Source organism: Pseudochaenichthys georgianus, chromosome 23 (assembly GCF_902827115.2).
Source record: "Pseudochaenichthys georgianus chromosome 23, fPseGeo1.2, whole genome shotgun sequence".
Classification (NCBI taxonomy): domain Eukaryota; kingdom Metazoa; phylum Chordata; class Actinopteri; order Perciformes; family Channichthyidae; genus Pseudochaenichthys; species Pseudochaenichthys georgianus.
The window spans coordinates 23,871,671-23,897,006 of NC_047525.1; the positions used below are offsets into that span (position 1 = coordinate 23,871,671).

Genomic DNA, 25,336 nt, shown 5'->3' on the forward strand with positions numbered 1-25,336 from the left:
CACCCGTTTCATTTCCATTCTCTCAAGTCTGAACTTGAGAAAAAAATGAATGTGGCGGAGATATTTGGAAATAAAGCAAGAATGTGCGGATGAAGGGGCTGCGCAGCGAAGAAGCCATTGTGAAAACACACCACAGACTGAGGGGTGAAGTAAAGTTGTTCTGCTCTCGGTGACATGACTGGAGAACCAGAACCAGAACTATGAGCAATACCGACAACTTCGAGATGGATTCTTTGTGTGACACAGAGGAGATGGAGGGTGATATGGAGCTGGGCATGATAGACGAGGACATGGGTAAGAAAGCAGCGATGTTTGATTTTTACAAGGTGTTGTTTTGTTGTGCATGTGGTGTAAAGTGCATTTACTTTATTACTGTACTTTAGTGCAATTTTGAGGTTCTTGTACTTCTATATTGTTGCTACTTTGTTCTTCTACTCCACAATTCAGAGGTTACTATTGTACTTTTACTCCACTACATTTATTTAATACCGTTGGCAGTCGTGTAAAGTAACTAAGTAGATTTACTCAAGTCTTAAGTAAACCTTTGAGGGACTTTACATGAGTATATTGTATGCTACTTTCTACTACAAATCCACTACAACTCAGAGATAAATCACGTACTTCTACTCCAGTACATGTATTTAATACCTTTAGTTACTTTACAGATGTGGATTAATGTGACATATAATCAAGTGTTAAATCAGACTTTAGTTCCACCTGGAGTGAATCCACCAGCTACCCTGCAGTCTACAAAGCCATTCAGACTAGCTGCTCCTTCACCAGCTTTGAGAACACTTTCATGATCAATCATTATAAACATATCATATATATTATTCTGAAGTGGACCAATCTGCACAACGACTACTTTCACTTTTGGTACTGGTACATTTTGATGGTAATACTTTTGAATTTTTACTTGAGTTCATTATTGTTTACCCATATGAAATCTTGTTTATTGTTTACCCATCATGAAATCAAACCTGTTGTGTTGTTATCTTTAAAGGATACGAGGTAATACAGAAGTGTGATCAACATTCAGATCATTCATGTGCAGCAGAACAACGGTGGGGGTGTGGTTAACACATTTTTTGGAAGGCCAGAGACCCACACACCACAATCGCAAATACATTTACAGTAGATAACAGATGTTGGGCAATCGTCAGTTAAAAAGCAACTCTCAAACCCAGCTAGAGTCCCTGTGTCTTATAGACGTGGCTCTTTGAAAGGCTACATAAACTCAAGCCATTCACACTCTTTTGTTTCTTACATTGTTCACATTCCTGATGCTCAAAACTGTAACAGCAAATTAACTTTGGAGTACCGTAAATATAGCGTTGGAAAGATACGGCTGTCAGCTCCCACTCTTCACTCGATCTGTGAGCTACACTGAGTCTGGCCTTGTCAATAATTATATATTGTTTGGTATAATGGAATTCACTATGAGAGAAAAATGATCCTTTGGGTTAACTTGTCAGAAATATGTAGAAGACCCGGAACATTACACAACGTGCACTTTGTTGAAAGGAGCCCTATTCTGCTTTTTGTGGGACACTACATACTGATATACACCTGAACATCAGCAGGAGAGGACTCTTTAAAGTAGAGACACTACATACTGATATACACCTGGACATCAGCAGGAGAGGACTCTTTAAAGTAGAGACACTACATGCTGATATACACCTGAACATCAGCAGGAGAGGACTCTTTAAAGTAGAGACACTACATACTGATATACACCTGAACATCAGCAGGAGAGGACTCTTTAAAGTAGAGACACTACATACTGATATACACCTGAACATCAGCAGGAGGGGGACTCTTTAAAGTAGAGACACTACATACTGATATACACCTGAACATCAGCAGGAGAGGACTCTTTAAAGTAGAGACACTACATACTGATATACACCTGAACACCAGCAGGAGAGGACTCTTTAAGTAGAGACACTACATACTGATATACACCTGAACATCAGCAGGAGAGGACTCTTTAAAGTAGAGACACTACATACTGATATACACCTGAACATCAGCAGGAGAGGACTCTTTAAAGTAGAGACACTACATACTGATATACACCTGAACATCAGCAGGAGAGGACTCTTTAAAGTAGAGACACTACATACTGATATACACCTGAACATCAGCAGGAGAGGACTCTTTAAAAGTAGAGGACACTACACACTGATATACACCTGAACATCAGCAGGAGAGGACTCTTTAAAGTAGAGACACTACATACTGATATGAACCTGAAGAAGGGCAGAGTATGTCATCTTGAATATAGCTTGTTCACTTGTTATACATTATGTACAGACACACGGTCTCTGCCTTTTATGCTGTAATAACTGCATTACAACACGGTTAACTTGTACCCAACACATGGTGCATTTAACCCAGATCGCACCACAGTCAGTGTTTCTGTGGTTAGATGTAAATGAGGAAGAGAGCTAGGAGGCATGTTTCAATGAAAATGAATCGTAACATTTTCCATTCAAAACGCCCACTTAAAGGAACTATCTGCTATTACTTAAGTCTGATTTGAGAGCTGATTCCTTTCCTCAGTGAAGACATTGCACTCTGCTGATGTCATGTAATGCCCGAGTGTGTGTGATGAAGAAAGTATTTCCTGTCAGATGGTGAGAAGAAGCACACGAAGCTGGCTTATTTTAAAAATCACGTTGCACAAAATCAAAAACTGTGGCAGAGCTGTTTTGTGTTTAACAAAAACGTTCGTTTGTTTGTTTGTTCTGACTTAAATGTTTCGGGTGTTGTCATGTTCTCTGGAGAGGAAGTGGGTGCTGGGTTGTGCGCTGAAAGCAGATGTGTATTGCAGACAGCTTGTGGGCACTCAAGCGAATCATACTTTCCGACTCACTTTAGGTCGCAGAGGCTTCCCATAACTCGTGGGTTTTGTTGATCAACAGCTGCTGCACATTTTATTGATTTTAAAGTGGGACCAGAAAACATAATCTACAGTTTGACCTCCACTCTACAGCAAACAACGTAAACAATTAAGAACACAGCCAGAGGGAGGATTGAGGCTTATAATACATCAGTTAAAAAAGGTAGACATACAATAAACCAGCTCCTACTAGGGCTTTTCTTTTCTGTAAGAGGAGTCACATATCAGAAAGTACTCCTGCAAGTTACTAATTGCTCTGTATCCAAACAGGAGTGGCCTGAGGCACAGTCATTAAGGATTATTTGTTACTATTTCACCAGCGGCATGTATTATATCCAAACACTGACAGGCTTTTTTGAGCTTTCTTAGACTTCAGACTGCTCGGCTGGTAGTGAACAGCGTCAAAGGAAAGTGATGAAAAGTAATTCCACAGTGAGGATTCCCAGTGTGTTACTATGGCCAGTGTTTGGAAAACAACATCTGCCTTCAGTTAGTTTTCTCATAGCGCTGCACTTTATATGTGACGATTATAGGAGATTCCATGTTACATGTAATGTCATCGCAAAATAAGACAACTTTTATATTTATGAGGGATATAATAATGTCTACAGTAGTTGATGATATCGTTTTTGTTTAGTTGTCATGTGGTCTGATTCCGGAGGGCACACACTGAATGAATATGGGAAAACCCTGCATTCCACGTCGTGTTGACCTCATTGAAGTATTTTCTTTTTCCAGTGAGTGATATGACATTGTGGGTGTGTTGCTAGTTGCTAGTAGCAACAACAGCATGAGTTTTGGGGAAATCGGCTCGTAACAGGAGGTTGAAACTGTTTTAGAAATGAGTAACGGGCGTTGCTGCTTCAGTAAGCACCTCTGAAGCAGAACATGAATATATTATCATTGTGATTCCATGTGTGTTAATGTTTGAAAGAGCAGGGATTTGTAGACATTGTAATGTCAGTAGCTCCTTCACTGACAAAAAAGCTAGAAATAGCCTATACACAAACACCTGGGAAACGACTCAAAGTGGCTTCTGTGATAGTTCCCAGTTTCTCCAGAAGTACGCTTTCCATGGTCACCAGGGTTGCCAACTTTGGGTACCTGGCTGGAGTGAGATTTTGATATCATGGGTTTAATTTCATTTATGCACAGCGCACTAAATGACTGCTATCGTGTCAGTAGCGGGGCCTTAGCATATATATAGGATAATCAATATATACAAATACACAATATTGGACACAGACTATAAAGGGCACACAGTTTCATTCACTAATGAAAGTCAAACATGTTTGTTTACACTGTTTTATTGTGTGCATACTGCATAGGCCAATTAATTGACTTATCGTACGATAAATAAAAATGAACTCGATAAATTGCCATTTATGTATTTGAATAATTATTATATATTATCATTATGTCAGTGGTCTAAAATGGTCATACAACGGTGCCGACAATATTATCGTTTATCGCAATAATTTCCGGGAAAATGTATCCAACAAAATTAATTATCGTGAGAGGCCTATACATGAAACACATACACACAAACCAATCTACAGACTTACTCCAAACTGCCAAATATATTAATTAACACACTCTCACTCTCATATACTCGTTGACTGTATTTTAGCCTAGTAGAACAATAAGCAGCAGACTTTAACTTTTTTTTATCATTTCTACTGGATCTTAGATCTGCGCATGCGCAATACGGGTCGGGGATTGACCAACCGGCTCCCACTGCTCTGCTGTCTGTGAACGTTGTTAAGAATGGTGGGGGCGGATCGACAGATTGAGCAGCTGTCAACTCAACATTGTAATAAATAACCAACCAAAAACGATCGCCGGTTCATCTTGTTTTTGGCGTGAGAATAGTTTGGGCAGCGTGAGAGCGTGAGATTGAGAGTGAAAGCGTGGGTCACACGCCAGATGCGTGAGAGTTGGCAACCCTGTCACACACACATTCACACACAAACACACACAGACTCTTAAAGTTAAAAAAAGCAATACCAGTGTCGCGGCTGGTTACAAGGCAAACGCATACAGCCGTGCTTTTTTGAGCTAAATGCTAACGGTAGCTGCTAACACTGTGAAAATGCTAACACACTAATGTGTGAAATCATCTTAGTTTAGCGCGTTAGCTTTGACAGTACACAGACACAGGACAATGTAGCTAGCATTGGCTACATTACTATATTATAATGTTGACAAAATAAAGAATAGCCAAATAATGTCTTTCAGGAACATTTAAGTTTATTTCATCCCTTACTTAAGATGTTAGTGTTTGGGTTGGACCACCTGTAGCACAAAGGTCTCTGGACAAAGTCTTGCTTAATATTAAAACTCAATGTATGCTGGATATATCAGCTGTTGTTCATTTGAATACTTGAAAGTAGGCTGCAGGGTCAACTCTTAGCCCAGGGTTAAGGATAGCCCTTAGGGATATGCAGTGTGAAAAAAAGCCCATAAATTGTGGTTTTAAACTGGTTTAGTTAAACCTTGGATCTGTTTGCTCTGTCCTAACAAGCCAGTCATACGGTATGATTATGTACGTTTAGGTAAGGTATTAATTACTTAAATATCAATGTTTTATCAGTCTACACTTTAATACATAATAATACCATTTGTAGAAAATGTTCCCACCAAAATAACATTTCGCAATTTAGTCTACTTAAATAGCCTCAGGCAAGTTTCACAGGTGTGAAACCAGCAAGGTGAACATGTTCAACTTTTAGAAATTAAAAAAGAAAGTAATCTGCAGCCAAATTAATGACAAAATAGCAGTCCTTATATTTGAGTACAATACAAGTTCAACAGTAAAAGTAATATAAGACCTTTGAACACAATTGTAATGATTGTAAATGAAACCACAAACAAGCTACTCTAAATGTAACGTACATAAGCATTTGCAATGGGTGCTACTTTTTCTTTTTCCATACACACATGGAGATTATGAAATGTGATAACACCATGTCAATATCATCCTGCTAATGTACTTGTCAAGTAAATATTCAGTTGGTTGTCTTTGTTTATTATAATGTCTGTATTCCCATGTTTGTGTTGTTTCTATTTTCACAGTTTACCCCGAGGAGTTTTTACCAACTTATCACAGTATTGAAGAAGGAGCCACAGTCAACAAAGCACTACTGGTGAGTCTACACATGTTGTCAGCTCCAGTAGCAGCACATCAATCAAAAGCACTCTTTGTAGAGAGGGTGTGGATTGACTCTTCTAAATAAGCTGTTATACTGACCCGGATGCCTTACGATTTTTTCCAAGAGGCTGAAGAGATCCATTATGTTTTAAATAGTACTACATAGAATACATTACTATCCAAAACAAAGACATGATAGTAAGGTTTCTTAACGTACTTACACAGAATACATGTGCCTCGTGTTGGAAACATTGAACTCACCTTGAAGCAAACATGGCTACTTTTACGCACTTCAATTTCTCTATGGCCAAAATGATTATAACGTCAACAAACTCCTAAAAGAAAAATCGCTTTTTTCACTTGTTATCACAGATGTTAAAATAATACATTTGAACAATTATCCTTGTTTTTTTCCCCTACCTGTTTCACATATGCAACAATAAAGAAAACATAGGAAAATAAAGTTTTAATTTAAGAGAAAAAACAAGATTAAACTAAGACATTTTTATTTTCTCAATTGGCCACTCAGGGCTTCCGTAGATAGCCTACTGTACATGCCCGATATATATCTTACGCATGTAATTTAAAGACAAACCTGTATTTTAAATCATTATTCTTAACACTGTTTACTTAGGCTCAAGGCACACTGAGAAAACTGACATTAGATGAAAGCAATAATTAAGTTGAATATGTTTTATTAATATTATTGCTTTCAACTAACCTAATACAGTTATGTGACATCTGTGGACATAATACATTTAATTAAAGTCAACATTTCAGTTTTTTCAGTGCATAATTATTTCGATTACTGGACCACAAGTAAACAGTAAATTCATACACACACACATCAAGTATTTAATATGCCGTGCATGAGCGTTATTAATACCTAGCGGTGTCACAAGTCAATGTGGAGAGGAAGGGCGGGTTTCATTGTGTTTGTTGACACTCCCGCTTTTCCTGCATGGCCCACATCACACGTTATAAAGTGAAGGTCACTCAGACACTCACGACAACGCAGACCTTCCTTATCTCTGTGCAACATGTACGGCACCATGGAGGAAGAGGAGTACGAGTTTCAGGATGTCGACTTACCTGACGAGCCTTGCTTTTGTCCTCAGGCAGAGTTTAATGGCAAACCCGACTCCTTGTTCTTCAACGACGGGGTGCGGAGGATCGACTACATCCTCGTCTACGAAGATGAGGATAAGAAGGACTTTGAGAAGAGGCACACATTCCAGCGGCGCAAGGTGAGCGTGTGGTTTTTATTTGTTATTATTTTTAAACTGGGTGCTTCGGATTTGTATCTGGTGCTCACATAAAGCTTACAAAGTAATAAATCAACGACAGGTATAAAGTAATCATGTGTAAAATATGTGTTTTGTTTCATTTTGTTGCATTTCCAAAGCTATTTTCTATGCATTATTTAGAAAGCGTACAAAGACGGGAAGTGTAGGAAAGAGAGAAATTCCATAGCCTGAAAATATCAGACTCTTTAATAACCGTATGCTCCTCCTATAATGACAATAAATATAATTCTGATCCTTCGTCTAAAGTAAGATTCGCTATCAAATCTTCTGTTTTATGAGTAGACACCTTGAAACTAGTAGCTAGGTAGTCATACACACTTGGTAAAAGTCAAACAACGTTTTTATATGGATGAATACGCCTATTTGTAAAAGGAGTTTTTATTCGCCGCAGGATGCCGGTGTATTTAAGCACTTACTAAATATTAACTGAAGGAACAGGAACTTAAATAATGCTTTAATTTTCCGGAGTAGATTAAATAGTTTTTAGAGAACCTTTCCCCTGTACTTCTCTTTTACTCAGCACAAAGTTTCAATGCGAGTTATTCATCGCAGCGCTGGCTAGTTTCCCGTAGGGAAGTTATGGAAATGAACAGTGTTTCTCTGTCACTTACACAACCAAACCCTTTCCATTCCATCTTCTCTTTCAAACCTGAACCTCGTTAGCATCCGTGTCCAGACACCTTAAACCCTCAGATTAGCAGAGAGTATCAGGTGTTCTGGGTTATGTGTGGCTTCAATACTTGTACACACTAGATTTCAGGGATCTGTGCAGGGATTGCACAAATTAAATACACAGACACGTTATGACATACCCAGCTGTGTTGTTTGTGTCTGCCAGTGTCTTTCACAACGGCTTTGACGGTGAGGGATGATGCCTATGCAGACCGCTGTTATCAGCACTGTTGCAACCGTGGTTTTGACATTTTGACCAAAAAGTGAGGCCTTTTTAATAGGTGAAAATACTGCATATTTATATATTAATATACACCATATTCTACCCTGCTGTTTATATATCCTATTTATTTTTAATGCTAGCACTTTTATTCCGAGACGGGGCTTTTCTAATGTATGTCAGCTTATATTTTTACACTTACTTTTGCTAGTTTTGTCTTATATGTTTGTTTGCATGTATAGTTTCTATACGTAAGACTTTCATTGTACAGTGCAGCTGCCTGTATACCGTACATATGACCAGAACATATCTCTATCTATACTGATAGGAAATATACATGATGGAGAAGGGAGGTCTAGAAAGATGAGATGAGTTTTAACTAATAGCGTCTTCCCCACAGATCCACAGGGACAGAAGCTATTCCTCAATTATCCCAAAAATGACCGCAGTCGACTGCCGGCACTCCCTTTCCTTTGTGTTTCCCAACGTGGGTCAAACAGAAGTTGCTAAATCTTTGTTTCCTGACTCTTCTTACTGCTAGGAGGGCGCGGCTCACTTCTGATAATGTAAAATACTTTGCTTAAAATATTGTGTTTACATTTCCATGCACTGGTACTTCCCGTGTAATGATAACAGGGTTGGCTGAACTAACAGTGAAGGTATTTTGTCAACAGTCTCTCAGAGGTTTTCCTTAGAATTGTATTTCCTCGGATGATGGACAACTTGTAACTGAGCTTTTCTATTAGTTTCCATCTATTTTATTTCTATATTTAACTCTAATTCAGTACTTTTTTGTGTTTTTGCTTATAGAAAAGCTGTGAAGCAGGATGTGGTTCACTGTAGTATTTACTGACATGCTATGACTTGCCTTTCATGCCACTGTGTGCAGTGTACATATTTGCCTATGTCACGGAATTGGAACATGTCCAAATAAATAAGCCACACATTGTTCAGGTTTCTTTAAATAAATCTAATTTAACGACATCTTAAGACTTAAAATGTTTAATGAATTTGTATATCAAGGAGATAATGTGGCAGCACATGCTTTACACGAAATACAACGATAGCTGTGTAGATACTAGTTTTATATTAGATTTATTGTTTTATATTTTATGAACATGACATCAAGTCAAATTCCTCGTATGTGTGAACCTACCTGGCAACAAACCTGTTTCTGATTCTGATTCTGATAAATACCTATAGGCCTACATCCAAAACGGTATCTAATGTGTAGCCGCGGCTCCTTCGTGCAGAAAGTCTGCAGCGGTATGTGTGTGTGTGTGTGTGTGTGTGTGTGTGTGTGTGTGTGTGGTGTGTGTGTGTGTGTGTGTGTGTGTGTGTGTGTGGTGTGTGTGTGTGTGTGTGTGTGTGTGTGTGTGTGTGTGTGTGTGTGTGTGTGTGTGTGTGTGTGTGTGTGTGTGTGTGCGTGCGTGCGTGCGTGCGTGCGTGCGTGCGTGCGTGCGTGCGTGCGTGCGTGCGTGCGTGCGTGTGTGTGTGCAGAGAGTCTGCAGCGGTACCATACATTTATTTATTTTTATTTAATTTGAATATACTGAATTCAAATTAAATACAAATAAATAAATGTATAAATAATAATTATGTTAAGCGGGTGATAAATACTCACATTAATTACTATTACTAAAAGAAAAACACCAACAGATTTAGAGTATAATAAAGCTGATTGAAAGACGGAGATATAATAATACTTATTGGGGCTGTTATACCCAAACTGCTTTTGGTTTAAGGCACAGGGTAAGTTATGTTTCTCTGTTTGGTTTTGCTAATACTATGTGGAATCAAATAGTCTGTGTTCTGTTGTGTTTTGAAAGTACATGTATGGACAGAATAAGTCAATAAACAAACGAGAGGACGAGAAGCATGACATCTGATTTATCTTTCTCTGCAGAGGCGGCGGGAGTACTTTGAGGCCAGCCTGATGAAGATGGGAATAGAGCTGGAGGCGACACAATCTGTGAGTAGATCAAGATGGTTTCTCTCCCTGCATCTCATACTTATCCTGGTTGAGGATGGACGCAAACGCAGGACAGAGGTTTTGAACAACAAAAATACCTCTAATTCAAAGTAAACAGGCAAAGCAGGGCAAGTCAAAACAAAAGTAACAACACAGAAGACAGAAAACGCCCATTTATAACATACAAGGAATTGACAACAACTAACAACTTGATCTTGAATACAATCAATCCGGAGGGAAAACATAGAGACAGGAAGTAAAAGCAGACGAACACAGAATTACCTAAATAAAACAGGAAACAGACAGATCGTGAGACTACTTTAAAGACTGCTTCTTGGTGTCCTGCTTGCTACTATTGTAAAGACAATAAAGTTGAATCTAATCTAATTTAACACCCAAGATCTCTTAAAGGTAACCCCCCACCCCCCACCCCCCACCCCCCACCTGAAGATTCTCTCTCTTTTTGATCCATTTCTATAAAAACCTGTCTGAAAATGAGCAGATCAGATTTTGGCCACTTTATGATGTCATAACGATTTTTTTGGCTTGTTAGCCAATCAGCAACCAAGGTACCCCCCCCCCCCCCCCCTTATCACCTGAATCTCCTCTAGAGCACCATTGAGTTCTTTGTAACCAAATCTCTCTCAGAGGGGCGTGGGGAGGGGCTCCTTATCTTCATCTAAAGTAACAGACAGAGAATCAGCACTTTGGAAACAGGGCTGAAACAGAGGGGATTATGGGTAATGCTGCAATGATCTGTTTGGTGTTTCAGCCAATCAGAGACAGGCTCTGGATATATCTGAGACCTGTGATATATTGATGAAAAACAGTATAATAGGGGAACTTTAAAGTGTGAGATACAGGAGGAGAAACATCGCTATGACATCATAAAGTGGCCAAAATCTGATCAGCTCATTTTCAGACAGGTTTTTATAGAAATGGATCAAAAAGAGAGAGAATCTTTGTTCCTGAAACTTTCAGAGTCTCTTTCCACAGAGGGGACACATGTTGATGTAGAAGAGACATGAAGAAGAGGGGACACATGTTGATGTAGAAGAGACATGGAGAAGATGAGACACATGTTGATGTAGAGGAGACATGAAGAAGAGGGGACACATGTTGATGTAGAAGAGACATGGAGAAGAGGAGACACATGTTGATGTAGAGGAGACATGAAGAAGAGGGGACACATGTTGATGTAGAAGAGACATGGAGAAGAGGAGACACATGTTGATGTAGAGGAGACATGAAGAAGAGGGGACACATGTTGATGTAGAAGAGACATGAAGAAGAGGGGACACATGTTGATGTAGAAGAGACATGAAGAAGAGGGGACACATGTTGATGTAGAAGAGACATGGAGAAGAGGGGACACATGTTGATGTAGAAGAGACATGAAGAAGAGGGGACACATCTTGATGTAGAAGAGACATGAAGAAGAGGGGACACATGTTGATGTAGAAGAGACATGAAGAAGAGGGGACACATGTTGATGTAGAAGAGACATGGAGAAGAGGGGACACATGTTGATGTAGAAGAGACATGGAGAAGAGGGGACACATGTTGATGTAGAAGAGACATGAAGAAGAGGGGACACATGTTGATGTAGAAGAGACATGGAGAAGAGGGGACACATGTTGATGTAGAAGAGACATGAAGAAGAGGGGACACATGTTGATGTAGAAGAGACATGAAGAAGAGGGGACACATGTTGATGTAGAAGAGACATGGAGAAGAGGGGACACATGTTGATGTAGAAGAGACATGGAGAAGAGGGGACACATGTTGATGTAGAAGAGACATGAAGAAGAGGGGACACATGTTGATGTAGAAGAGACATGAAGTAGAGGGGACACATGTTGATGTAGAAGAGACATGAAGAAGAGACATGAAGAAGAGGGGACACATGTTGATGTAGAAGAGACATGAAGAAGAGGGGACACATGTTGATGTAGAAGAGACATGAAGAAGAGGGGACACATGTTGATGTAGAAGAGACATGAAGAAGAGACATGAAGAAGAGGGGACACATGTTGATGTAGAAGAGACATGAAGAGGGGACACATGTTGATGTAGGAGAGACATGAAGAAGAGGGGACACATGTTGATGAAGAAGAGACATGAAGAAGAGGATTTTGCATAATAGGTGACCTTTAAAGACTCCTTCTTCCTCGTGTCCTGCAGGTGATAAATGACAAGCTGCTCTTTGTGAAAGTGCACATGCCGTGGGACGTGTTGTGCACCTACGCCGAGGTCCTGCACATCAAGCTGCCCATCCAGCCCAACGACCTGTCCTCCAGACCATCGCCCTGGCGATACTTCTCCTGCATCACCAAACACTTCTACCCCGACGAGCAGATGATCACGAAGGAGACGGAGTTCTTCACCGCGCCCTTTGAGAAGGACCGTCTGGAGTACTTCCTCGTGAGGGACAAAGACCTTTTCTTCACCGCCGCCATGAGGAGCAGGATGGCAAGTGGTTTTTATTTCAGTTTCAGTTTCATTACACACACATATTCACATTTTAGTTTATCCCACTTTCATTCAGCTGTATCCAGAGAGCCAACGTGAAAATAGTACAAAAAGAAATCAATACCAAACATTTAGACCACCGTTTGATACACCTCGATCCGGAGGTTAAGGACCCTGGAGTGGTTCAGAACCAGAACCTGCAAAAAAAAACTGGATCAACTATTATTTTTAAATATTTGGATTTGGATTTTTTAAGATCTTGTGTCGTCATCATCCTCGTTTTCTTATTGGTTTTTTTTGTGCCTACTTTTTTATATAATATGTAAGTATACTATTTTTAATTAATGCGCACTATACTTGTGATACCGTAAATGTCCTCGTTGCAGGGCAAATAAAGGAACTCTGATTCTGTACAGTTACAGTATTAACACCTGTTTACACTTTACAGATTAAAGTCATATGTTCTTCTTCCAGGCGTATTACATCCTGAGTCGAGCCCCCTACGAGATACGAGGCAATACAAAGAAGTTCGGCATCACCAAACTGCTGGACAGTGGAGTGTACAAAGCAGCCTATCCCCTCCATGATGTAAGTCACATGGTACTCTCATATTCACACACACACACACACACACACACACACACACACACACACACACACACACACACACACACACACACCCACACAACCGTTGCTGTGATGATGTTGCCGACGCTACTTTGCAAAGTAAAGGGATATGGTTCTATGACTGTAAAACACTTTTATTTATACACTTTTCCCAGGACCGTTTAGATATTTTCTCGTCGATTTGTGACTTTAATTAAATAAAAAGACATAATCTTATATCTAAGAATATTAAACAGGTTTTTCTCGGTGATTTGTTTGGGTTCTCCTAAATGTGCTGATTTAATCTCATTTGAGAACAAAAAAATAAAGATTTACAAATATATCATTTCGTGTTCTCATTGATGTTAATCTTTGAAAATATCCCATTCAATCTTTTGAATTTTTATTACCTAAAATGGGCCGAATACGCCGTCATGTACGTGTCACTGTTTTATGCTTTTTTGCTGTACAAAATGTATTTGTTGGTCTTATTTCCCCGTTGTGTTTTTCAGTCCAGGTTCGATGTGAAGTCCGAAGAGGAGGGCAGCACCAGCGAGAGATATCTGCTCTACAGAGAATGGGCTCATCCCAAAAGCTTCTACAAGATGCAGCCACTGAACCTCATCAGGTGAACCGTCAGCAATGAACTTAAAGTGCTTTCATAATTCAATACGCCAGACGTGTGCTTTATGTCTTGCACTGTTTTCCCCTGAGTGAGTAAAAGAGCCACAGGAGATGAAACCATTGTTTGCTTTCACAGGAAGTATTACGGGGAGAAGATCGGCATTTACTTTGCCTGGTTGGGTTTCTACACAATAATGCTGGCTCTGGCTGCTGTCGTGGGTCTGGTATGTTTCATTTATGGATACAAGACTCAAGATACCAGCACCTGGAGGTACATTTCCTAGGAGATATTACATTACGTGTGATGTGTTGGAGATGTCCCTGTGTAATAATGTCTGTCCTGACTGCAGCCAAGAGGTGTGTGACCCTGCCATTGGAGGACAGATGGTGATGTGTCCACAGTGTGACAGAGAGTGCGTGTACTGGAGGTTAAACAGCACCTGCGAGGCTTCAAAAGTGAGTTTTATTTAACACTAAAATAATCTGTTTTATTAACCCTTAAATGGTTTCTGTTTCGCCAGTCATTAGACAGGCTGTATCAATATGTAGCATGGGTGTAATATAACTGGTGCAATATTGGTTTTATATGCTATATGGGTGCACTAACCGTGTTGTATGTGTGTGATTTAGTTGTTGGTATATTGGTGTAATAACAGCGTAATATGCGTGTAAAATAGATCTGATAATATGGGTTTAATAATCTATAAATGTATACCGGCGACTGAGTAAAGTGCTTTGAGTGAGATACAGGAGATACAGAGTGTATTCTTGAACATGAAAGTCATGCTTTGAAGAAAGATCTTGACATTTCTAGGCCAGGTTTAGCCTAAATACATTAGAAAATAGCCATTAAGGATGCATGTTGTGTTCGAGGAAGTGTTGCAGACTTTGCACAAGTAATTGTTTGGGCTTTTATTACACCCAGGACAGTTGGGAGTTTTTGCATGTAAGCAGGATCGACACTTCTGATGCCCTTGTTTCTCTTTTTTCCTGTGGTCTCCTAGCAACTCTGCATATTTGATAACTTTGGGACCTTGGTGTTTGCAGTTTTCATGTCAATCTGGGGTAAGTTGTATACAATTTCAAAAACATGACAAGTGCCCGCTTGTTTCAAATCAAGCTATTATCCCTTACTGAGAGAGAAGCTGTTTTCATGGCCATTCAAAAGGTTTATTTTGGGCGCAATTAAAGCAGACACAGGAAGACAGACAATGCTTTGTGGACGTAGCTATTTCCTTCTTTCCATTAATTTCCCCGTGTGTATTATGTCCTGTTCATTTCCTCGCTGCAGTCACGCTGTTCCTGGAGTTTTGGAAGCGCTACCAGGCGGAGCTGGAGTACATGTGGGACACGGTGGAGTTTCTGGAGCAGGACGAGCCGCCTCGGCCAGAATATGAAGCCAAGTGTACTAATGAGAGGAAAAACCCCGTCACAGGGGTAAGTCACACACTCAGTACTCTTTATTTTATTATTTGAAAGCAGCTAAGAACAAAAACGAAGATAGGGATTTGAGTTTTAAGTCATTGTGCATTATTTCACTGTGTGTGTGTGTGTGTGTGTGTGGTGTGTGTGTGGGTGTGTGTGTGTGTGTGTGTGGGTGTGTGTGTGGTGTGTGTGTGTGTGTGTGTGTGTGTGTGTGTGTGTGTGTGTGTGTGTGTGTGTGTGTGTGTGTGTGTGTGTGTGTGTGTGTGTGTGTGTGTGTGTTTTAGGTAAATGAAAAAGTGCCCTATACAGCCTGTGGACGATGTCTTCGGGTGTCAGTAGGAATTGGGACAGTCTTCTTTTGGGTAATGTCCGTTAAAGTCATTTGTATTTGAACTAAAACTGTCTGTAATCTCTACTTCACTTAGAATGAAGTCATAGTTCTTTCCACAGATCTACTTTGAAATAGGAATGACACAACTCAGACATTACACACCAGCAATACAAAGCATTACCTATGTCAATTTTAGATGTGAATATTCCTGATTTCTTTCTTGCCCTTTAGATTCTGTTGATCCTGGCGTCCATCGTGGCCATCATCGTGTACCGCCTGGCTGCTTTCTTCGCCTTCTCCGCCAAGCTGCGAGCTGAGGACCTGAAGGAGCTGGAGCCGCTGAAGGAGTACGTGACGCCTCAGATGGCCACCGCCGTCACCGCCTCGCTCATCAGCTTCGTTGTAATCATGATCCTCAACATCCTGTATGAGCGCGTCGCCATCTGGATCACTGACTTTGGTGATTTATCTTATTGACATTTTATTTTTAATATTTATTTTTGATTTTATGTGGATTTTATTTTTTTAATTTATTTTATTTATTTATTTTATTTTATTTATTTTATTTATTTTATTTATTTTATTTATTTTATTTATTTTATTTATTTTATTTATTTTATTTATTTTATTATTTATTCTATTTATTTTATTTATTGATTCTATTTATTTATTTTATTTATTTTTATTCTATTTATTTTATTTTATTTATTTTATTTATTTTATTTATTTTATTTATTTTATTTATTTTATTTATTTTATTTATTTTATTTATTTATTTATTTTATTTATTTTATATTTAATATAATTTAATATTTTTTTGTATTTGTTATTTTATTTAAATTAATTTTTTCTCCACTTGCTTGAAAAGCGTCTTTGAGCACCAGGAAAAGGGCTATATAAACACCATGTAATATTACTATTATAATAATAATCCTTTTTTTTCTACCCTACACAAAAACAGAGCTTCCTCGCACCAAGACGGACTACGAGAACAGCCTGACTCTGAAGATGTTCCTCTTCCAGTTCGTCAACTATTACTCGTCCTGCTTCTACATCGCCTTCGTCAAAGGGAAAGTGGTCGGCTTTCCCGGAGATCCCGTTTATCTTTTGGGAAAATATCGAAACGAGGAGGTACAGTTTGTCCATCGAGCTATACCACGTCTTACTTACTCACTTGTTATTCCTGACTCCCGCTCTTCCTCCCGCAGTGTGATCCAGGCGGTTGTCTGATTGAATTGACGACTCAGCTCGCCATCATCATGGGTGGAAAAGCCATCTGGAACAACATCCAAGAGGTCTTGCTACCGTAAGAAGCACCAATTTTAAAATCAAAAGAAATATATATTTTTTATGTTTAAGAACATTTATTAAAGGTCCCATGTCATGCTTCTCCGGTTATCACCCGTCCCCTTGTGTGTTATGTAGCTTTTTCTGCATGTGATCGGTCTGCAAAGTCACAAACCCTCAAAGTACACCCTGTAGCGAGTAAAGCTCTACACAGAGAAGACCTGTCTGCTGCCCCAGAACGCCTCGTTGGACGTTTCTCTTTTTCCATTTTTGTCTTCCTGGTCACTGTGACGTAACGACGACCCAAATGGACCAATCCGCCGAGCCGTTAGGTTAAGTCCGTGGATTGGTCCAAATCAGTCTGTGTCTGAGCACACACACAAACTCCCAGCCAGGCTGCGGGTGTGTGTGTGTGCTCGAGCTGGTTTCGGGCTGAGTTCCACGGTGTCTCGCTGTCTCGCCGACCCCACGCAGCACCCAGGAAACCACACCAGTAAGCCAGCTCACACTGTCCGCTCCTCGCAGCAGCGTCCCGCCAACACGGCACCCAGACCCCACGCAGCATTCTCATCTGTTCGTCCTTACTGGTGTCATTTCCTGGTTGCTAACAAACGCCATGGTAACACATAATCACTGATGTTCCGCTGTAACGGTGGTGGACTCATCAGAACAGAGTGGGCGAGCTGACCAATCAGAGCACAGTGGGCTCATAGGGAGGGGGGGCAGGAGCTCCAACAAGGCGTGTAGGACAGAGAGTGAATACACATACTATACAGAGATGCTGTGAGAAACCAATGGGAGTTTGGAACATTGAACAATGTAAATCTGTTCTAGTCGACCTCAACAATGGAATTATGATCAGTGGAAATGGCCATGACATGATGGGACCTTTAAGATAGCATATTTAGACAGTATGAATTTTACTTTTGATTGTGTTCTGGTTTTGTGTTTCAGTATTCATCTGTGACTGAAAGAATATTGCTTTTATTTGACTGGTTATTTCATTTTGTTTTGTTATTGTTTTTTAAGAAGGGGCAGGTAAAATAAGACGTTCTTCTCCCTGCTCCTTTCCACCATGCACTATAAAAAAAAAAAACAGTATAAATGTACATGTTTTGATTTTAAATAACTGCCATGTGTGGAATAAACCAATAAATAACGGTTGTGATAAAGCCATTGGGCTCAAATCTAATAAACACTGCCTTTCCCTGTCCGAACCGAACCGCTGTAAATACATCTGATCTCCTCCACCCCTCCACAGGTGGGTTAAAAACCTTATTTTCCGCTACTGCACTCGTGTCGCCTCGGAGAAAGTGATTCCTTGCTGGGAGCAGGACTACCGGCTGCAGCCATTTTCAAAGCATGGACTTTTCTATGAATATCTGGAGATGGGTAAGTCGTACACATTTACAGCAGCAGACAAGGAAGTTCCAACATAGCCTCATTAAAATGCAAGGGTTAAAGGTGGGGTAGGTAATTCACTAATACACATGTTATATTTCATGGAATGCTCTCAACATCCCGATAGCAATAAATACATTAAAAAATGTCATCTCTGGAAGCCGTGGCGCTGTAAAAAGCACGACCAATCATCTGAGCCGGCCCGGCTAAAGTAACTGGATGGCCTACCTGCCTGTCAGCCTGCCATCTGGGCACAGACTTATCTCGTGCCCTCATTGGTCATGTGCGCGTTCATGTGTGTTGGAGGCGGGGCTCTGTGAGGAAGTCTGAAGGAAGGGGCAGATTTTTTTCGGCTGCGTACTTTCAAATTCTAGCGCACTCGAGCTGCTTTCTCCATTCTTACCTACCCCACCTTTAACTACACGGAGACTTGTGTATCTCTAAATCACAAAACAGGTTGCACTACACAAACGGGTTCTCACATACCAGAGTGGTTATCTATTTATAAATGTTAAGTGTTGCGAGCTATACTACAAAAAACACGTTTGCAAAAAATTGTAAATTAGGGAACATTTATAACGACCAGGTGGTAAGATCTAAATATGTATGTAATTAGGTTTGGATCTAGCTGGTACGTTTCTAAGACATTTTAGATAGATAGATATTTTGTATAACTTTATTGATGTTTGTTGCAGCAGCATAAAAAACAAGGCAATGTACGACAAATAAGAGAAGATAGGGATTTCCCAAACAATAAGTAGTACAAACATGGTGCACCAAAACAGCTTCTTCCCCTCTGCAATACGGACACTAAATGGACTCTAAATAACCCCAATGAACAATAATAATCCACCACACCTTGAATTTTAAATTATGATATGTCTTTGCCCTGTGCTGTGTGTTGTACTTTTTATTGTCTGTTTATTGTATGTTGAACTGTATGGAACAAGCTGTAATACTCTGCACTGTACACGAATTCTACCAGCCTGGCTGTGTGGTCATTAAAGATTCTAATCTAATCTAATCTGAATGCTGGGTAATATTCATTCATACCTACCCGCCTCTTGTCCCCGTCAGTGATCCAGTTCGGCTTTGTGACTCTGTTCGTGGCCTCCTTCCCTCTGGCTCCCGTCCTGGCTCTGGTCAACAACCTGTTTGAGATCCGGGTCGATGCCTGGAAGATCACCACTCAGTTTCGACGCATCGTTCCAGAAAAAGCTCAGGACATCGGCGCCTGGCAGCCCATTCTCCAGGGCGTCGCCATACTGGCTGTCGCTACGAATGTGAGAAACGGTTGAGTTGTTGGTTAATCTGGTGCATTGCAAAAAACACACATTCATAAACAAAACAAACCAGTAATGGTACAAACGTTGGCCCAACTGTGTGTGCAGCCATTTTGTTGTGTTCTTTGAATTTTGGCTATAGCTGTCTTTTCTACACAGAGCATTGATCTTTTGAGAGGACATTTCATTTCAAATGATAATATTCAAGGGATGAAATACTTCCTAGGTAAACTGTACACATAATTAATTTGAAAAAACACATCCAGTTTCCACAATTTGTGTCCTAAATGTATTTGTGTAAATTGCACAATAATCTAGGAGAAGAAGAAAAAAGCCTCAACAGCAAGTTGAATACATGACTCAGACTGAATACAGTCACGTTTGATTTTGAATCCAATGTTTTTATACCGTAGACATCCTTAATGTTTTATTCTCACCTGGAAACATTTATAAAGTCTTCGGTGTTTTTCTATCCGAAAATAAAAAGAGTCTTGCTTTAAAAGAAACATTCTCCAGGGCGTCGCCAGATTGGCCGTCGCAACAAATGTGAGGAACTGTTGAGTTATTGGTCAACGCATTGAGCACAATCCCAACAATAGCAATTGATTAATTTGCCGTTTATTGGGGGTACAGACGGGGTCCAAAACGAGCAAGCCACATGAATGTCTGGGAGGAAATGTATTTGATATGCTACACAAATATGGCCGGGATCCGTGGGAGGAATGTGGCGCAGTGGATAGAGCGTTGGTGTTCGGATCAGGGGGGCACAGGTTCAAACCCCACTGCAGTCAGCATGTCGTTGTGTCCCTGAAGACACTTCACCCCAAATGGCTTCTGTGGGGATTGCCCACAGTATTGAGAATTTAAATCGCTTTGGATAAAAGCGTCTAACAAGTAATAATGAAAAGTAATTAGTTGAGTTTTCGGGATATTGGGTTGCCGATTAGAATTGTCCGAAGGGCGGTTCGTTTAGCGTGAGACACTTGAAATAACTAAAGGATAAGTTAAAAAAGAGATTGAGAGTCAGAGCTAAACATTTCAGATGTGTGTATCTCACACTGTCACTTTAATTCATGTTTTATTAATATGTTTCTTGATGCTCTTAATGTCCGATATTGTTGTAAAGCACTTTGAATTGCCTTGTGTGGAAAGATGCTATAAATACACTTGCCTTGCCTTGATGCTCTCGTGACATGTACCTTGTGTCCTACTGTCTCAACAGGCCATGATCATTGCTTTCAGCTCGGACATGATTCCCCGGCTGGTCTACTACTGGTCCTTCTCTGTGTTCCCCTATGGAGACCACTCCAATCACACCATGCAGGGCTACATCGAAAGGTCGCTGTCTGTATTCAACATCAGCGACTTCTCTAATGACAGCTTGCCCATGATGAAGACAACGTACAGCATCTCCACCTGCAGGTACACATGTTTGTTTTCAATATTTGTATCGAAGACACATCGCACATAGACGAGACCGTTTGGACATCGATGGGAACAACAGTTACAGAATCAAAACAAACACTGATCGTCTTTGTCTTAGAGCAGAGGTGTCAAACTCAATTTCATCTCGGGCCACATCAGCGTGGTCGCACTCAAAGGGCCGGTTTTATATACATACAAAAAATACATATATAAATATTTAATATATTTAAAAGAGTGTATTATATTACATTATTGCCGTCTGCATTGGATTATTATCGGATAGGGTAATAAGAGTGAGAATGTCACAAAATGATTTAAAAAGAAAAGCCAAATTCTGGAAAAAAAGTCAAAATAAAATAACTGACATTTTGAAAAAAAAGTCAGATTCTGAGAAGAAAAGTCAAACTTGAGATGCATTGTGGGACATGTAGTTTATGGGCAACGTGATTCTGTAAAGTAGCATGTTACCGTATAGTAAACATATTATATTCTTTGCAGGCTCTTGTGGGGCCACATAAAATGAAGTCACGGGCCGGATTTGGCCCCCGGGCCTTGAGTTTGACACCCCTGTCTTAGAGCCATACTTTTGCTTTTACATTGTTTCCCTGTTGGTTCGTCTCTTGAAAAACACATTCATAAACAAACCAGTAAAGGTACAAATATTGGATCGTGTGTGTGTGTGTGTGTGTGTGTGTGTGTGTGTGTGTGTGTGTGTGTGTGTGTGTGTGTGTGTGTGTGTGTGTGTGTTTGGATTGTAAAGACACACATTCTTGAAATTAAAAGCAAGATTTGAGCAGAGCCACAAAATGTCTCTTAAGTTAATTTATGTAAATAGCTAAATTGATTGCATGTACTGGTGTGATTAAAGCTTCTGGACTCTTGAAATAATGATGACAAGTTGAATACATGACTCAGGAACAGTTGAGTGTGAAGTAATGTTTTAATTTGAACTTTTCTTTTTCAGATATCGAGATTTCCGGTACCCCCCCGGGCATGCCATGCAGTATGAGTACAATGTCTACTACTGGCATGTGATCGCTGCCAAACTGGCTTTCATAATCGTCATGGAGGTGAGCACAACAGGAGATGTCTCTGTAACTAGAAAACATCATCGTGTGTGTGTGTGTGTGTGTGTGTATATATGTGTGTGTGTGTGTGTGTGTGTGTGTGGGAAGGGTTATTTTTAGCTCACATATGTATTCTGCATTTTGTAAGTAATTAATGTTGTCTAATTTTTCTTTGTCTTATGTAGTTCTAGTAATTGTATTTATTTATTTTTAAATGGTGTTTTCCCCCTCGCAGCACATTGTTTACCTCACGAAGTTCGTCCTGTCCTACGTGATTCCCGACGTCACGTACAGGGTGAAAGAGCAGATCAGACGAGAGAAGTACCTGACCCAGGTCATCCTCCACGAGACCAACCTCAAGCTGGTGACCAGACGGTTGAAACCCGTGGACGACGGCACGGTCAAGTTTGCGAAGGTGAACTTGACCGGGGAGGAGATGGAGCTCGATCTTTCACAGTGAACCGTCTGGAGGAAGAGATCAAACCGTACTGAACATACATGAGTGAATACACCGTTTCTATTAGCACTTCGCATCTGGGGTTTTATAGCGACTATTACAAATTAGGACAATGAATGGACATTTGTGATGGGAAAGGAATCTGAGAGACAATGACCTCCTTGGCACAGATATGAAAAAGGCCCCTTCAGCTTTCCTACAGAAGAGCACAAACTCAGAATTGCACTTGTTGTTGTTTTTATTTGTAGTCGTTATGCGTCTTTCTGTGCGTTGTCTCTTTGTGGTCTAATTTTTTTTATGTGCTAATATGCCCCTTTTTTTAGTTGTTAGTCGCTTTGAATTTTTTTTGTGTCTCTTTGTTTGTTCGTCATTGCATTTGCGCTTTCTGTGTTTTTTTTAAAGTCTATTTGTGGTCATTTTGAGTGTCTTCCAGGTCGGTAATTTAAATTGGACATTTTGTATGTGATGTCCAGCGGGGGCCACAGACACGTTGGTCCAGTAATCCATCCATTATTGTGTCGTAACCAGGAGGAAAGAAGTCGTCTGGAGCTAGTGAAGAAAGAAAGGAGAAACCACTGTCCTCACAAATCACCAAAACCTTCCTTAGACTGACGCTAAGTGCACAAAGTGTGGATAAACTTTTTTAACACTTTTTTAACTCACTAGCTTTAAGTGTTTAATACTGTTTGTTCAGATCTGAATCCAGTATTACTTTTTAATCTGTTTCGATTTTTTTTTTTTTTTTTTTTGCAACCTTGTTTTGATGCCACAGCAAAGAGATTAAGGGGAATCAAAACAGTGTCTCAAACGTTGTAGCTTCACACTAAATAACACAGAAAACATGGTGGAAATGGAGATTATTATTATTATTGTGTTTATATTATTAGTTATTGTGAGCCCAGTGACTGTTAAGATGTTTACCTCACGAAGTTCGTCCTGTCCTACGTGATTCCCGACGCCCCGTACAGGGTGAAAGAGCAGATCAAACGAAGCACCTGACCCAGGTCATCCTCCACGACACCAAGCTGGTGATAGCACTTGTAGGACTCGTCAGTGTCGGCTTAAACGGTCAAATACAGTATAGTTTAGAAGCCTCAGAAAGCGTATGGACTTACAGTTGGTGTTGTTGTTTGAATGTAAATGTTTCAACTATTTACATCTTTCGCTTGACTATATCAGTACTGTGTGTTTCAGTCCGTCCATTGATGCTCAAGTCTTTATCACACGCAACAAGTGCCACGACAGAGTGATCCTTTTAGTTTAATGCTGTCGGGAAATATCAGTATTATTATATATATATATATATATATATAACCACTATGCTATGCAATGTTGGTTGTTAATGGAGACGAGGTGATATCTCACAATGTTACATGAGTGATGAGATAAAGGTGTTATAATAGACATGGACTCACCTGTAGCCACATGTGCCTCACATACCACTTTGTACTTCCAGAGTTCCTGCCCGGCACAATGTTTTATCTGCAAGTCATATCCTGTGATATATAAAGCGTTAGGGTTAACCCTAACCACCATGTACACAATATCATATCCCAGCAATACATGATGATGCATTTCTGTCCTGTATTGGTTTTATCCTACCATAAAACAGTTTTATAAAAAAAGTGTCCTTCTTGTGTTTTATTGACCTTTTTACCTTTCACCTCTGTATTCACAATGTACCCGTATTAAAACGAAGCAAAGGTGAGCTGAAACAAAATGTCCAGCTGCTGTTATATTCTCTTTTTACTGGCAGTGCATAATACACACTCTCTCTTACTCTAAATCAGGGGTGTCAAACTCAATTTCACCACGGGCCACATCAGCATTATGGTTGCACTTAAAGGGCCGGTTGTAACTTCAAGACTATATAAAAATGCATAAATAAATATGTTATATATATATAAAATAATGTTATTGCCTCTGCATTGGATTATTATCGGACAGGGTAATAACTTCATAATTAACTACGTCTGAAAGCAGAAGTTTAGGGAAAATAATTGCAAGTCTCTTCAGTGAGCATGTCACAAAATGATTTAAAAAGAAAAAAATTAAATCTTGAAATAAAAGTCTAATTCTGAGAAAAAAGTCAAATGAGAGATGCATTGTGGGACATGTAGTTTGTGTGCTTCTGTAAATCAGCCTGTAACCGTTCTTTGCAAGCTCTTGTGGGGCCGCATAAAATGAAGTCGCGGTCCGGATTTGGCCCCCGGGCCTTGAGTTTGACACCCCTGCTCTAAATAGAGCTTGAATGGTCGTAGATCGTGAACTTGTTGCAGTTTTTTATTTTACTTCAGGATGAGTTGAGCCGAGAGCAGCAGTACGTCATTAGCTGCTTCAGTAGGAAATATGCCTGTAAAAGTACAAAACAGCTGTTTCAGCAATTTCTGTTAATGAATTGTGAGTATAAAAAACACACATACAGGTTTTCACTGGTTGTGTTTTTTAAAAGTATTGTATGTATCATGTACCTCAAAAACCAGGTCCACAGGTGAAGTCTGTGTGCCTTCGTTCCAATTGTTTATTAATTGAAAAATAATTACAATAATCAAAAAGAAAAAATGATTTGTAATACAATACAATTATTAAATCAAACCTGAAAATAAATATATTAGGAAATCTAGAATACATTTTTTTTAAACATTAAAAAACGTTTTACCAAAAAAAAGTGATACAAATTAAAATTCAATAAAAAACTTGAAAAATATATTGGATACAAAAATAAATG

General features: G+C 39.7%; 1 protein-coding gene across 1 annotated transcript; it reads left to right on the plus strand.

Annotated features, from left to right (window-relative positions):
• On the plus strand, positions 1-24,228 carry ano6 (anoctamin 6). The gene is made up of 20 exons (XM_034112564.1): positions 1-294; positions 5,984-6,054; positions 7,178-7,306; positions 10,165-10,230; positions 12,415-12,702; positions 13,177-13,290; positions 13,821-13,936; positions 14,069-14,203; positions 14,283-14,388; positions 14,937-14,997; positions 15,224-15,369; positions 15,642-15,719; positions 15,920-16,148; positions 16,650-16,819; positions 16,897-16,994; positions 18,237-18,367; positions 19,454-19,659; positions 20,882-21,081; positions 22,049-22,154; positions 22,387-24,228. Exons 1-20 carry the CDS (start codon positions 201-203, stop codon positions 22,609-22,611), a joined length of 2,769 nt encoding a protein of 922 aa, XP_033968455.1. The 5' UTR covers positions 1-200; the 3' UTR covers positions 22,612-24,228.
• The last annotated feature ends 1,108 nt before the right edge of the window (positions 24,229-25,336 follow it).

Bases quoted from the DNA above. Each gene is read 5' to 3' on its own strand.
- ano6 (XM_034112564.1), top strand. From the start codon at position 201: ATGAGCAATACCGACAACTTCGAGATGGATTCTTTGTGTGACACAGAG. The intron at 10,231-12,414 runs GTGAGTAGATCA...CGTGTCCTGCAG, and splicing joins AGCTGGAGGCGACACAATCT to GTGATAAATGACAAGCTGCT. The intron at 16,820-16,896 runs GTACAGTTTGTC...TTCCTCCCGCAG, and splicing joins GAAAATATCGAAACGAGGAG to TGTGATCCAGGCGGTTGTCT.